General features: G+C 39.4%; 1 protein-coding gene across 3 annotated transcripts in view; it reads left to right on the top strand.

Moving 5' to 3' along the window:
- Positions 1–13,880, top strand: part of LOC141145030 (cadherin-19-like) — a 258,346-nt gene that overhangs the window by 97,548 nt on the left and 146,918 nt on the right. For 2 of the 3 annotated variants that reach the window (XM_073631275.1, XM_073631276.1), the window contains exon 3: positions 13,024–13,318. The exons of the other annotated variant lie outside the window; for it this stretch is intronic. In XM_073631275.1, the coding sequence (XP_073487376.1) occupies positions 13,024–13,318 (295 nt within the window). The remainder of the gene's footprint in view (positions 1–13,023; positions 13,319–13,880) is intronic. 3 annotated transcript variants of the gene reach the window in all.

Genomic DNA, 13,880 nt, shown 5'->3' on the forward strand with positions numbered 1-13,880 from the left:
TGGTGTAATTTGATTAGCACTGGGTTTTTAATTTTTTGCAATATAAACAAAAAAAGGAAAATTTGAAATATATATATATATATATATATATATATATATATATATATATATATATATATATATATATATATATATATATATTTTCTACTTTCTGTTATAAAACATATCCAATAAAATCAAATGTCTTCATAAATTTAGGCCAAAATGTATTATGCTACATGTCTTTGGTAAAAAAATCCCAATAATGTTATACTAATTGGTTTGGATTAAAGTTATAGCGTCTACAAACTATGGTATATACAATATATTGGAATTTAGACAGCTTTTATGTTCTGACTGCCTATCACATATTTTGAGATGCTAAAATGCCAGGGTGGTACAAACACACCCAAATTACCCCCTTTGGAAAGTAGACACCCCAAGGTATTTTCTGAGAGGCATGTTGAGCCCATGGAAATTTTTATGTTTTGCCACAGGTTTCTGGAAAATGACAAAACATTTTTTTTCTACACAAAGTTGTTACCTAAATGATATATTTCTCACATATGCCATGGGTATATGTGGAATTATACCCCAAAATACATTCTGCTGCTTCTCCTGAGGATACCACATGTGAGAGACTTTTTGGCAGCCTAGCCATATACAGGACCCCAAAAACCAACCTTCAGGCTTTCTAAGGCGTAAATTGCTCATTTCACTTCTTCACTACCTATCACAGTTTTGGAAGTCCTGAAATGCCAGGATAGCAAGACCCCCCCCCCCCCCATTACCTATTTTTGGAAAGTAGAGACACACCAAGGAATTTGATAACAGACATGTTGAGTATTTTGCAGATCTCCCTTTTTTTCACAAATTAGAAATTTTTGAAATTTGAAAAAAGAAAAGAAAAAATAAATTTACTTTTTCTCTCTTCATTTTCCCAAAATTGTGGCAACACATGAGTCCATGGTAGATTTAATTATTTGCCACAAGGTTTTGGAAAATTACAAAAAAAGTTGTTTCTTTAACACAAAGTTGTCACTTTAATTAGATATTTCTCACACATGCCATGGGTATATGTGGAAAATGTGGAGTTACAACCAAAACACATTCTGCTACTTCTCCAGAAGATACTGGAGAAACTTTTTGGGAGCCTAGCTGGGCACGGGGGCCCAAAACCAATGACCACCTTCCTTTTTGGAAAGTAGACAACCCAAGGTATTTGCAGAGAGGTATGTTGAGTCCATGGTTATTTTTTGCCACAAATTTTGAGGAAAAGACAAAAAATATATATTTTTTTCTACACAAAGTTGTTATTTGAATTAGATATTTCTCACATATGCCATGGGTATACAGTATGTGGTATTAAAATCCAAAACACATTCTGACACTGCTCCCGAGTATGGGGATAGCAAATGTGTGAGACTTTTTGGGAGCCTAACAATGTACAGGGGTCATTTTTGACTACCCATATAACAGTTTTGGAGGCCCTAAAATGCAAACACAGGTAAATTTTTCATCACAATGTTTTGAAAAATGAAAAAAAAATTACATTTTAGTTTATTTCTTCCTTTTCCAAAAGATTGTGGCAACAAATGAGATCTGCAAAATGCCCCTTAGTAAATACATTGGAGTATCTACTTTACAAAAAGGATAATTTGGGGGAAGTTTGTTGTATCCTGGCATTTTAGGGGCTCCAAAATTGTGGTAGGTAGTTCAGGAAATAAAATACATTTTCAAAGCCTGAAGGTGGTCCTTGGATTTTGACCCCTGTACATGGGCTAGGATCCCAAAAAGTCTCACACATGTAATATCCCCATACTTGGGGAACATATCAGAATATGTATTGGGGTGTAATTACATGTTTACCCATGACATGTCTGAGAAACATCTCAGTACATCTTTGTGTAAAAAAAATTTGATTTTTTTTTTTACAAAAACTTGTGGCAAAAATAAGATCTTCCAAAGACTCAACATGCCTCTCAGCAAATACCTTGGGGTGTCTACTTTCCAAAAAGGGGTCATTTTGGGGGTGTTTGAACTGCCCTGGCATTTTATGGCATCCAAAACTGTTATAGATAGTCAGGAAGTAAAATGAGGAAATTACACACTTTGAAAACCTGAAGGTGGTCATTGGTTTTGGACCTCCATACAAGGCTAGGCTCCCAAGAAGTCTCCTCCTATAGTATCCTCACCATTAGCTCCTGCCACATATCCACCCACTCTTATAATAACGGGACATACATACAATGTTCTTTTTTGTTCGTTCAGCCTGCCGGCTAAAAAACAAAGAACATGGCTGTTCCTCCATTCACATCAGTCAATGTGGATGAAAACATCTCTGTCAGAAAAAGTATATAGTATGCCCACCATTGGAATCTTCCACCACACAACCACCCACTCTTTTATTGTTGGGCATACATACAATGTTCTTTTTCCATTCAGCCCATGGGCTGAATGAAAAAAGGAACCTAACAGAGTCTTCCATTTTTATTGATCGATGTGGATGAAGAAATCTCTGCCAAAAAAATGGAAAATATATGCCAATGCAGCCCACTGACCACACCACGCTCCTATCGATGGGCATTACTATTCTTTTTTTTATAACTGTGGATGAGAAATTTTCTCCTACAGTACTGCAGGCACTTACAGTATCTCACAAAAGTGAGTACACCCCTCACATTTTTGTAAATATTTTACTATATCTTTTCATGTGACAACACTGAAGAAATTACACTTTGCTACAATGTAAAGTAGTGAGTGTACAGCTTGTATAACAATGTAAATTTGCTGTCCCCTCAAAATAACTCAACACACATCCATTAATGTCTAAATCACTGGCAACAAAAGTGAGTACACCCCTTAAGTGAAAATGTTCAAATTGGGCACAATTAGCCATTTTCCCTACCCGGTGTCATGTGGCTCGTTAGTGTTACAAGGTCTCAGGTGTGAATGGGGAGCAGGTGTGTTAACTTTGGTGTTATCGCTCTCATTCTTTCATACTGGTCACTGGAAGTTCAACATGGCACCTCATGGCAAAGAACTCCCTGAGGATCTGAGACAAAGAATTGTTGCCCTACATAAAGATGGCCTAGGCTATAAGAAGATTGTCAAGACACTGAAACTAAGCTGTAGCACGGTGATCAAGACCATACAGCAGTTTAACAGGACAGGTTCCATTGAGAACAGGCCTCATCATGGTTGACCAAAGAAGTTGAGTGTATGTGCTCTGCGTCATATCCATATGCCAGCATTGCTGCAGAGGTTGAAGGGGTGGGAGGTCAGCCTGTAAGCGCTCAGACTGTACGCCACACACTGCATCAAATTGGTCTGCATAGCTCTTGTCCCAGAAGGAAGCCTCTTCTAAAGATCATGCACAAGAAAGCCTGCAAAAAGATAAACTTATTTGGTTCAGATGGTGTCAAACGTGTGTGGCAGCAACCAGGTAAGGAGTACAAAGACAAGTGTGTCTTGCCTACAGTCAAGCATGGTGGTGGAAGTGTCATGTCTGGGGCTGCATGAGTGCTGCCAGGACTGGAGAGCTACAGTTTATTGAGGGAACCATGAATGCCAACATGTATTGTGACATACTGAAGCAGAGCATGATCCCCTCCCTTCAGAGACTGAGCCTCAGGGCAGTATTCCAACATGATAACAACTCCAAACACACCTCCAAGATTACCACTGCCTTGCTAAAGAATCTAAGGGTAAAGGTGATGGATTGGCCAAGCATGTCTCAAGACCTAAACCCTATTGAGAATCTGTGGGGCATCCTCAAATGGAAGGTGGAGGAGCGCAAGTTCTCTAACCAGCCCACCAGCTCCATGATTTCATCATGGAAGAAGACTCCAGTGGCAACCTGTGAAGCTCTGGTGAACTACATGCCCAAAAGAGTTAAGGCAGTGCTGAAAAATAATGGTGGCCACACAAAATATTGAAACTTTGGGCTCAATTTGGACATTTTAACTTAGGGGTGTACTCCCTTTTGTTGCCAGCGGTTTAGACATTAATGGCTGCGTGTTGAGATATTTTGAGGGAACAGCAAATTTACACTGTTGTACAAGCTGTACACTCACTACTTTACATTGTAGCAAAGTGTTATTTCTTCAGTGTTGTCACATGAAAAGATATCATAAAATATTTACAAAAATGTGAGGGGTGTACTCACTTTTGTGAGATACTGTATGTATGTATCCTGACAGCAGCACCCTGCTGCTGTCAGAATACACAGATCAGTGCTGCAGCTGATTGGTGTTCCTGTAAAGCAAACACAAAGCAAAGCAAACACAAAGTAACAAAATAACATTAACTTAATAAAACTACAACTTGTTTTACTTTTTTATTTTTTTTACTTTTTTGGTAACAACTTTATAGAACCATAATTTTCCAGCCTTTAATTTTAGGGTCTATCAAAAAGTAATAGAAAGTTTTCTGACTATTTAACATCTTTCCAGACCCTTCTTGTGCAGAACTGTGTTTCCTAAATTGTACCGTGCTGTACCCTAGACTAATAGTCCACTAGTGTGTGGTAGCGACAGAAGCAGTCCTTAGTGCAGAGATCAGGTTGGCTAGAACAGATGGGACAAAAAATGGATGTCTAGTCTTTTTCCTTGTTTACTACTGACACAACATTTTTTTGGAGTGACCTTTGGGCTTGGTCTGGAAAATGCCTCTTATGCAGCCAACTAACTGCATCTCAATTTGGGCTTTGGGCCACAGTGACTTCTGGATATAAAATGGCTGTGATGATCGCTTCCTAAAATTTTAGGAAGGGTCCAGTTCTTCCAGTTGCTTTGTAAATCAAAAAAACATTATATAGATCTAACTGAAATAAATATATAGACACTTTTTTGTACCATTGTCTAGCTCTGTGGGGCAATAAATTTGCCTTCATCATTTGGTCTTTAAAGTCTACTCCTCCCATATAAAAATGATATTCGTGGACACAGAAAGTCTCTTTTGATGACACCAGATGGCATGCTAATTTAGAACGTTGTGTCTGGGTGAATGGAGGACAGGATGAATACATCCCGTTTGTCCTTCCACTTCACTGCGAGTAGTTCATCATTCTGCAAGCAGGCTTTTTCCTTCTTTCTGTGTGGGGCGCTAAAAGCCATTTGGGGAAGCTCCTTTGACTGGGTCACATGGTGCAACAGAAGCCAATTTTTTTAATGAACAAATGTTGAAAAAGTGATACGCTTGCATAAAATTTGTCTGCGTACAAAAGGTACCCCTTTAGGAACAAGGATGACACCAAGTCCCATACTATCTTGCCACTGCTCCCCATGTAGTCTGGGCATCTGGGGGATCCAGCTGAGTGTCTCTTCCCTCGTAAATTCTAAAATGATATGTATAGCCTGTGGCCCTTTCATAAAGCTTGTACAGTTTGACCCCATATCTGGCATGCTTGCTGGAGAGATATTGCCTAATTTAAAGCCTGCTAGTAAAATGTACTAGGGACTCATCTATGCAGATGTTTTGTAGGGGTGTATACACATCTGCAAATTTTTGACAAAGGTAATTTACAAGAGGCCAGATTTTGTGGAGCAAAATCAGGGTCACCTCAAGCACAACAGAGGGTATTGTTGCAATGCATGAAACACAATATATGCTCATGTATGTGCCTGGCCATTGCAGCAGAGAACATGGGGATATAATGAATTGGGTCTGTGGACCAATATGACTACAATTCATTCTTTTCTAATGCTCATGTTAAGGGTTAGGCCCAAAAAAGTTTTACATTTGGAAATCATGACAGGTTTCAACTCAAATTTGGGTTGGTGGCGATGTATTGTAGGGAATAAACATTAATTTGGTCCACAAAGTGTAGGGATATTTGGTTAAAAACAGCTAAAAAAATCAAGGGGCATTGTTAAGTTTTCTGTTTTTACCTGCTGAATCTGGGGGCAGCCAATTTCAGGTTTGCAAGCACCTCTGGAAGGACACTATGGGCTCTATGGGCATGTGCTCTATTTTTTTAGTAGCTGAGTTTGCATTCTGCAACTAGTGCTAGCCACCTCACCTTCTTGTACTGCACTTCTGTTGCTCACCATTTCACCAAGAAATACTGCAGTGCTGGTGTCTATAAGACCAGGATGCACTAGACCGCTGGTGCTTGCCAGGTCATCAAAAGGTAGTGAAGTGCTAGTACTTGCACTCTACTACTTATGAGCATAACTATATATTTCTAGCACCTCAGCAACCTGGGATTGGGTACACCTGGCTTAAGCTGTGACCAGTTCTCCATCATCTGAGCTAGCTGTCAAGGTGTCACTTCTTTCTACAGGTTTGTATTGTGAGCCACATTCTGAAAGTGAGGATTCCCCTTTGCTCTCATCTGTTATGCTCAGAATCCTGCACGCTTCTTTAATAGAGTATCTTTTATGAATCATTTTTGGTGCTAAAATTGCAGGTATCTAGTGCGACTATGGGAAAGAGCTCCTGGCTGTTGGACTGCTTGTGTACTAGAAATAAAATGAACTGCTAGTGCTAGTAGAGATCAGGCCTGAGCTTACTTACACTGCAGTTTTGTGTACAATGTATCAGAGGTGGCAGTGATCAGAAAAATTATACTTACACTGCACTTCTTTGAGAGCCGGGGGACTAAATGCAAGTGCTGGCACTGAACGGAGCTGATCCTGCCAACGCTGCATTTTTGGGGACACTATACTAATGTAGACACTAGCATATTTCTTATTGTGATCAAAATACTGAGCCATATACTAACAATGGTGGTGATCAGTGACTTAAAGTGTGACTGTGATAGTGTGGGGCCAATTTAGCGCTAAATGACCCTGGCTGGAAGGGACGCTATCTGACGCTATCTGATGTTGCTAGTGACACTAATGCAATGATCAGTGATAAATGCTGTAAACTGACACTGTTCTAATGACACTGGCTGGGTGACAGGGGTGATCAAAGGGTTAGTGGAGGGTGATCAAGGGATTAAGTGTGCCTAAAACGTGTGTGGGTGCAAATGTGCTGCTTTTACCCACTGTAGTCCTGCTCTCTTTTTTTCCTGAAGCTGACCTCCTGTGTTTATCTTTAGAAACAAAAGAGAGGACAGTTTTGCTGATCAGCAGGTCCCAGCCCAAAATTATTGGGTGTGGCTTGCTGACAAACTTGTGTTGTAGCCAATGACAGCTCAGGTCAGCGGGGGGTGTGCGCCCACAAATCCGGAGGTCCCAATTAACTTACCAGCCCACAGGTAAAAAAGAACAAAAGAAAGTTTAAATCCCCCCCAAATCCATACTAGACCCTTATCCAAGCTGAAGTGAAAATGATTTAACTCATAGATGTCAATGGGGGTTTGAAGCCATGTTCATGTTTATCAGATTTTGAGTTTACCAAACATCATGTGAACCAAACTTCGCTTGGTCTTTTGTGTGAAGGATGTTGGCTCCAACTTGTCTTGCATACACACACGGCCACACAAATGTTGGCCAACAATTAAGAACGTAGTGACGTACAAGACGTACGTGATAGCTCCATTACGAACGCTAGTTATATCTCCGGCTCGTACTTGATTCCGAGCATGCATGGACTTTTGTCCAACGGACTTGTGTACACACGTTTGGAAAGTCTGACAACAAACATTTGTTGGCGGAAAATTTGAGAACCTGCTTGCCAACATTTGTTGGTGGAAAGTCCGACAACAAATGTTCGTTGGAGCATACACACGGTCAGACTTTCCGCCAATAAGCTCACATCCAACATTTGTTGTCAGAAAATCCAATCGTGTGTATGGGGCATTACAGTAGTTAGTATATTAAAAAAATACCTTGTGTAAATTTGCCAATTCAAACATACATGTTATTACATGCGCACATTCTAATATTCTAAAGTGGTCAGATGTATTTATTAATTTGTGCAGTCTGTGCATTCACTGCCTTGCATTTTGTTTATTTGCACTAAATAATTATGAAAGGCAGGTAAGACAGAAGACAAAGGTGAACTGAAACTAAAAATGCAGGTTTCATAAATCTAAACTTAATGCCTTGGTGAATGCTAATGAGTAGACTTTTTTGGTTATTTACATTTTAGAATTTATATTTAAATAACAGTTAAATTGTGCATTTGTATTTTTCTGCTATTATTTTTACTAGACTTGCAAATATAACTTATTTACTCCTGCAACTGCTATATTTTAGTTGTGGTAACTATGAGTGTCACAACAGTGGTTCTCTGTCCAAGAAAATGTCAAAAGCAGCTTACAAAAAGGAACTAACTTGTCAATACTTCCATTGGCCTAACATCTATTTATGCTAAGATAACCTTTGGCTCCAGCCCTTAAACTAAAGCTATTTACAGTCCAACTTCTACATGATACAGGTAGAATTTGAGCTTTAACAGCTTACAATACTGTATTTCTATTTATGGTTTTCCTGTTTTAGCAAGGCAGAAGTCATTTTAATAACATTTATATTTACCTGCTAAGGGCCCATTTACATTTGTGTGATGAGCTAATGCACATGCCTCAACACATTTTGTAACACATTAACATGCAGTGCATTAAAGGATAGGTTCACCTTTGTTCACGTTTTTTTTTTTTTTTCTAAACTCCAGCTCCCCTATGTACCAATATTGCATTAATGTACGTATTTTGCAAAAATATCAAAGCTTTCCATTAAATCTACAGACACTTCACTTGTCCTCATCCTTGTTTCCAAACATATCCATTAGTAATGTCTTACTTCCTAGACAAGGAAAAGAAACACAGCACCTCTAAGTGCAGTATGGGTAAACTATTTAATGATAAGGCAAAGTAAAACTACTCACAAAAGGAGCATGAATACAAGCATTGTATTAGTAATCCTGCAGCAGGGTGCGGGTGTGGTTTTCTACTGAAAGTCTGTGTCTCTGGAGTGCAGCTGACAGCTCATGCAGTTGGAATCCAGCATTCGCAGCCTCTGGGAACAGTGGGGAACACAGGGGAGATCGGAGATGATATCACTTCTGGGTGCAGGGTGAAAGGAGGCGGCTTTGTGTTTGGAGCATGCATGCTCCTTCCTCAGGCCATACAAAACGCCATCTTGGTTGTGGTATATGTGTACCCAGACACAGGATTAGGGTGGCACTCTAACTCTTTAAGATACATACAATGCTTGGATGGAGTGGGGTGGATGGTGGAGGGAAAGTGATTAGAATGAGAATTGGAGCCAATGAATAAAAATTAATAATGAAAATTAATAAAAATTATTAATAAAAACAGTAAATACAGATAGATAAAAATATCTGTCTTTATTCACTGTTTTTATAAATTTTTATTCATTGACTCCCTTTCTTTTTATAATCACTTTCCCTCCACCATCCACCCCCACTCCATCCAAGCGTTGCATGTATCTTATAGAGTTAGAGTGTCACCTTAAGGATCCTGTGTCTGGGCAGGCATATCTCCCCAGTACACATATAGATGAAGATGAAGTTTTGTATGGCCTGAGAAAGGAGCACGCATGCGCTGAACGCAAAGCCGCCTTCTCTCACCCGGAAGTGATGTTATCTCCGATCTCCCCTGTGTTCCCTGCTATTCCTAGAGGCTGCGAATTCTGGATTCCACCTGCACGAGCTGTCAACTGCACGCAAGAGACACAGACTTTAAGGAGAAAAACCACATCTGGACCCTGCTGCAGGATTACTACTACAATGCTTGTATTTATGCTACTTTTGTGAGTAGTTTTACTTGCCTTATCATTAAATAGTTTACCCGTACTGCATTTAGAGGCGCTGTGTTTCTTTTCCTTGCTGCATTGCAGAGACTGCTTCTAGCTCATTACACTGGCTACCCTTAGCGCTGGGACATGGATTTCTCTCCCCTTTCATCTTAAAAACTTGCCATGGACTTTGTCCCTCTTATTGAGAGACATTTTTAATCATACTCTTTTGATCTCTGTAGATCTCCAGGGTTTTTCCTCTTACGAGCTCTAAGTTCATTTTTTGTCTGTTTACTTCCTGGACAGACTAGAGGTCATGACACAGGAAGGAGTTGACCGGCTGACCTCATTAGCATAAACTCTGCATCATCCACCCTCCTACCTACCTGCCCATTCCCAGCTGCACGTTTTTTAAGTGAAATGCAATCAATCAGTGATCACCCTTCTCACTAAATATACACACAATATACAATCAGATTGCATAGTGTATGGCCATCTTTAAGCAAGTACATAGGAGGGAGTGGACAGAAACATTCAGCTGTCAAGTCCCATTCACATCTCTGCATAGTGGGAACACTTGCATTCAAATATGTTTTTTTTTTTTCTCTTTTTATTAGCGGGGGGATGTTTTGGAGCATTTTCACTCATCACACATGGGGCAGCCCATCCACATGAATGGGCTGCCCTACACGCAGCAATCGCCCCAAAGAAGACTCAGAACTTTTTTTAGAGCGGAGCTTGGTGCATTTTTTTACTGTGATTTTTGGTGCAGCGTATTTCTGAAATGCAATGAAACACACAGATGCTTTAGCTCTACCATCAACTATGTAATGCAAGAGCCTGCCTGATTGGATACAGAGTGATTGGCTAGATAGGTGTTTCCTCCTATTATATAAATTTGGTAAATCTAAAGGAGATTGTACAATCAGATTGTATATTGAATGGCCACCTTTATTCACCTAAAATTACTAGTTGCTTTCAGTGCCATTAATTGTTAATGGCAAACCAAACACAGAAGCAAACACACATTTTGCCATGTGAAAAAATGAGTGGCAAATGCTGCACAACGCACAGTAAAAAACATGCAACCAACAAAATGCCAAAATGTCCCATAAGCCGCATGTAGTGCAGCCAATTGAAATCAATGGGCTGCCCTATGCATGTCACAGAAAAAACAAGCCACAAAACATTCGCTCCCACTACGCTAGATGTGAATGGGGACTGAAAGTGAAATTGGTGCGTTAACACAAGAACACTGAGGCTCCATTCACATCTGTGCGTTTCCTTGCATTTCAGAAATGCTTTGCACCAAAAATCACAGTAAAAAAACTCACCAAGCTCTGCTCTAAAAAAAAGTTCTGAAGCTTCTTTGGGACAATTGTTGCATGCCCGGCAGCCAATTCAGGGGGATAGACTGCTCTATGTGTGATGATTGAAAATGCTCCAAAACATACCCCTCGCTAACAAAAAAAAACGCATGTGGGAATGTGAGTTTCCGTTATGCAGAGATATAAACGGGGCTTGACAGCTGAGTGTTTCTGTAAACTCCCTCCTATGTACTTGCATAAAGATGGCCATACACTATGGCATATTGTGTATTTAGTGAGAAAGGTAATCACTAATTGATTGCATTTAATTTAAAAAACGTGCAGCTGGGAATGGGTGGGTAGGTAGGAGGGTAGATGATGCAGGGTGTATGCTAATGAGGTCAACTGGTCAACTCCTTCCTGTGTCATGACCTTTAGTTTGTCCAGGAAGTAAGACATTACTAATGGATACGTTTGGAAACATGGATGAGGATAAGTGAAGTAAGTGTCTGTAGGTTTAATGGAAAGCTTTGATATTTTTGATAAATAAGTACATTAATGCTATATTGGTACATAGAAGGGCCTGGAATTTAGAAAAAAAAATGTGAAAAAAGGTGAACTTAGCCTTTAACCACTTCAATACCAGACACTTACCCCCTTCCTGCCCAAGCTAATTTTCAGCTGTTAGCGCTGTCGCTGTTTAAATGACAATTGCGCGGTCATGCTACACTGTACCCAAATACAATTTTTATTATTTTGTTCCCACTAATAGAGATTTCTTTTGGTGGTATTTGATAACCTCTGCAGTTTTTATTTTTTGCTAAACAAATAAAAAAAGACCAAAAATTTTGAAATAAAAAAATTCTTTTGTTTCTGGTATAAAGCTCTGTAAATAAGTAAGTTTTCTCCTTCACTGATGGGCATTAATAAGGCAGCACTTACAGGCACTGATAAGGCGGCGCTGATGAGGTGGCACCGATGAGGTGGCACTGATGGGCATTGATGATGGCCACTGATAGGCAGCACTGATAGGCTGCACTGATGGGTGGCACTGATATGCAGCACTGATGAGCATTGATAGGCAGCACTGATGGGCACTCATGGGTGGCACTGGTGGGCACTGATAGGCACTGATAGTTGACACTGATGGCCACTAAAATGCTGCACTGATAGGTACTTATGGATGGCACTGAAAGGAGGCACCGCTGGGCACTGCTGGGCACTGATAGGCGGTACTGATGGGCACTGATGGGCACTGATACACGACACTGATGAGCACTGATATGCAGCACTGCTGATCACGTGGTAAAGAGCCTCTGTCAGAGGCTCTTTACTAAGATCGGTGTAGCGGTGTGTCAGACTCCCAGTAGCAACTTTGCCACATGAAGTAGATGCTCTAAGAAGGGTAAGCAGAATGAGTTGAGCTGCTAAATTAACTGACTGTAATGATGTCAATGCTAATTTGAATTTGATGATGAATTGTTCCAAAGTGCCTGCAGCTACATATCTCAGTGGGAGACTGTCTTAAAATGGACTTATGGGTCTTAAGAATATATCAACAATTGAATGTCTATAGCCTAGCCACAGATTCACTTTAAGGAGGACAGGGCTTGTACAAAATAAGCTGCTCTCAGTGAATTAATCTCGACATCTGTTTAATACCAAGAGCGAATACTAGGTGTAAAACCCTGAAATAAAGATAATTTAATGTTTAATTTGCTTTCTGCCTAGCTTCTAATACATTGTATTTTTATGATATGAATTGATTGACATATTAAAACACAATGGAAAGCTAAATATGAGATGATTCTGGAGTAACTGTTTACTACCCTCTACATGACTCACACTTCTCTCTTGTATGCAATATCTTTCAGCCTACATATTAATATGTTAGAATGTATCATTGCCAAGAACAAAATAAATGTGTGTGAACCAGGGACTGACAGGTACAAAGAGCTTTGAAAACAGTATAAAAATGGTCAGTAATGATTGAAAAACATCTTTTGATATAATGTTAACCCTTAGAAAACTCCTAAGGGTATATTTATATTGTCCTTTTTAACACCTATATTTTTTTTCCTCAACAGCTTAAGTCTGATTCTGATAAGAAAGATGGGTCAATTAAATACATTTTATCTGGAGAAGGAGCTGGAAACATATTCATTATGGAAGAAAATTCAGGAAAAATATTTGTTCTTAAAAAACTAGACCGGGAAGAAAAATCATTTTATACTCTTAGAGCACAGGCAATAAACAGATTAACAGGAGTCCCTATTGAAACAGAATCTGAATTTGTTATTAAAATTCAGGATATCAATGACAATAAGCCAAAGTTTATCCATGGACCTTATGTCGCTGAAGTACCTGAAATGTCTCCCATAGGTACAGTATTCTGAACAGGTATTTGAAAATGCCTGGTATGTGAAATTTTGCTTATTTGTATAACCTAAAGCCAAGTGGCTCCATGGCCTGCAATCAAGGTCACTTTTGAATGAATTGTGGTGGTGTGATTAAACAAAATATTGCTTTTTACCCTCACAGTGTGACTAAAACCCATCATTAATGGGTTAAGCTTATGTAGATAGTAATATTAAACTGCAGTAGGCAGGTGTTTGCTAGAAATTCAATGGGTTGCATTTATGTGATCTATCCCAAAAGAGGTAAACAAAGATAACTCATCTTTGAAACCGAGCTTCAAACACTAAGGAAAAATAATAGGTATAACCTAATTGGTAATATTGATGAATATTAATTTCAATTACAACATTTTTTTCTAAATATCTGATTTCAGTTGTTACAAATTGGCTCTTGTGATTATTTTGTTTATGACTTGTGTGGTAGTGGGACCCCGTGCTACTTGGAAGATTGATGGTTTATGCCAGATTTTGGAGAGACAGGCACGCTGATTGCACAGCTGTGTGCTGGGCTATTTAGTTGTGACCTG

The sequence above is a fragment of the Aquarana catesbeiana genome, linkage group LG05 (genome assembly GCF_042186555.1).
Source record: "Aquarana catesbeiana isolate 2022-GZ linkage group LG05, ASM4218655v1, whole genome shotgun sequence".
Classification (NCBI taxonomy): domain Eukaryota; kingdom Metazoa; phylum Chordata; class Amphibia; order Anura; family Ranidae; genus Aquarana; species Aquarana catesbeiana.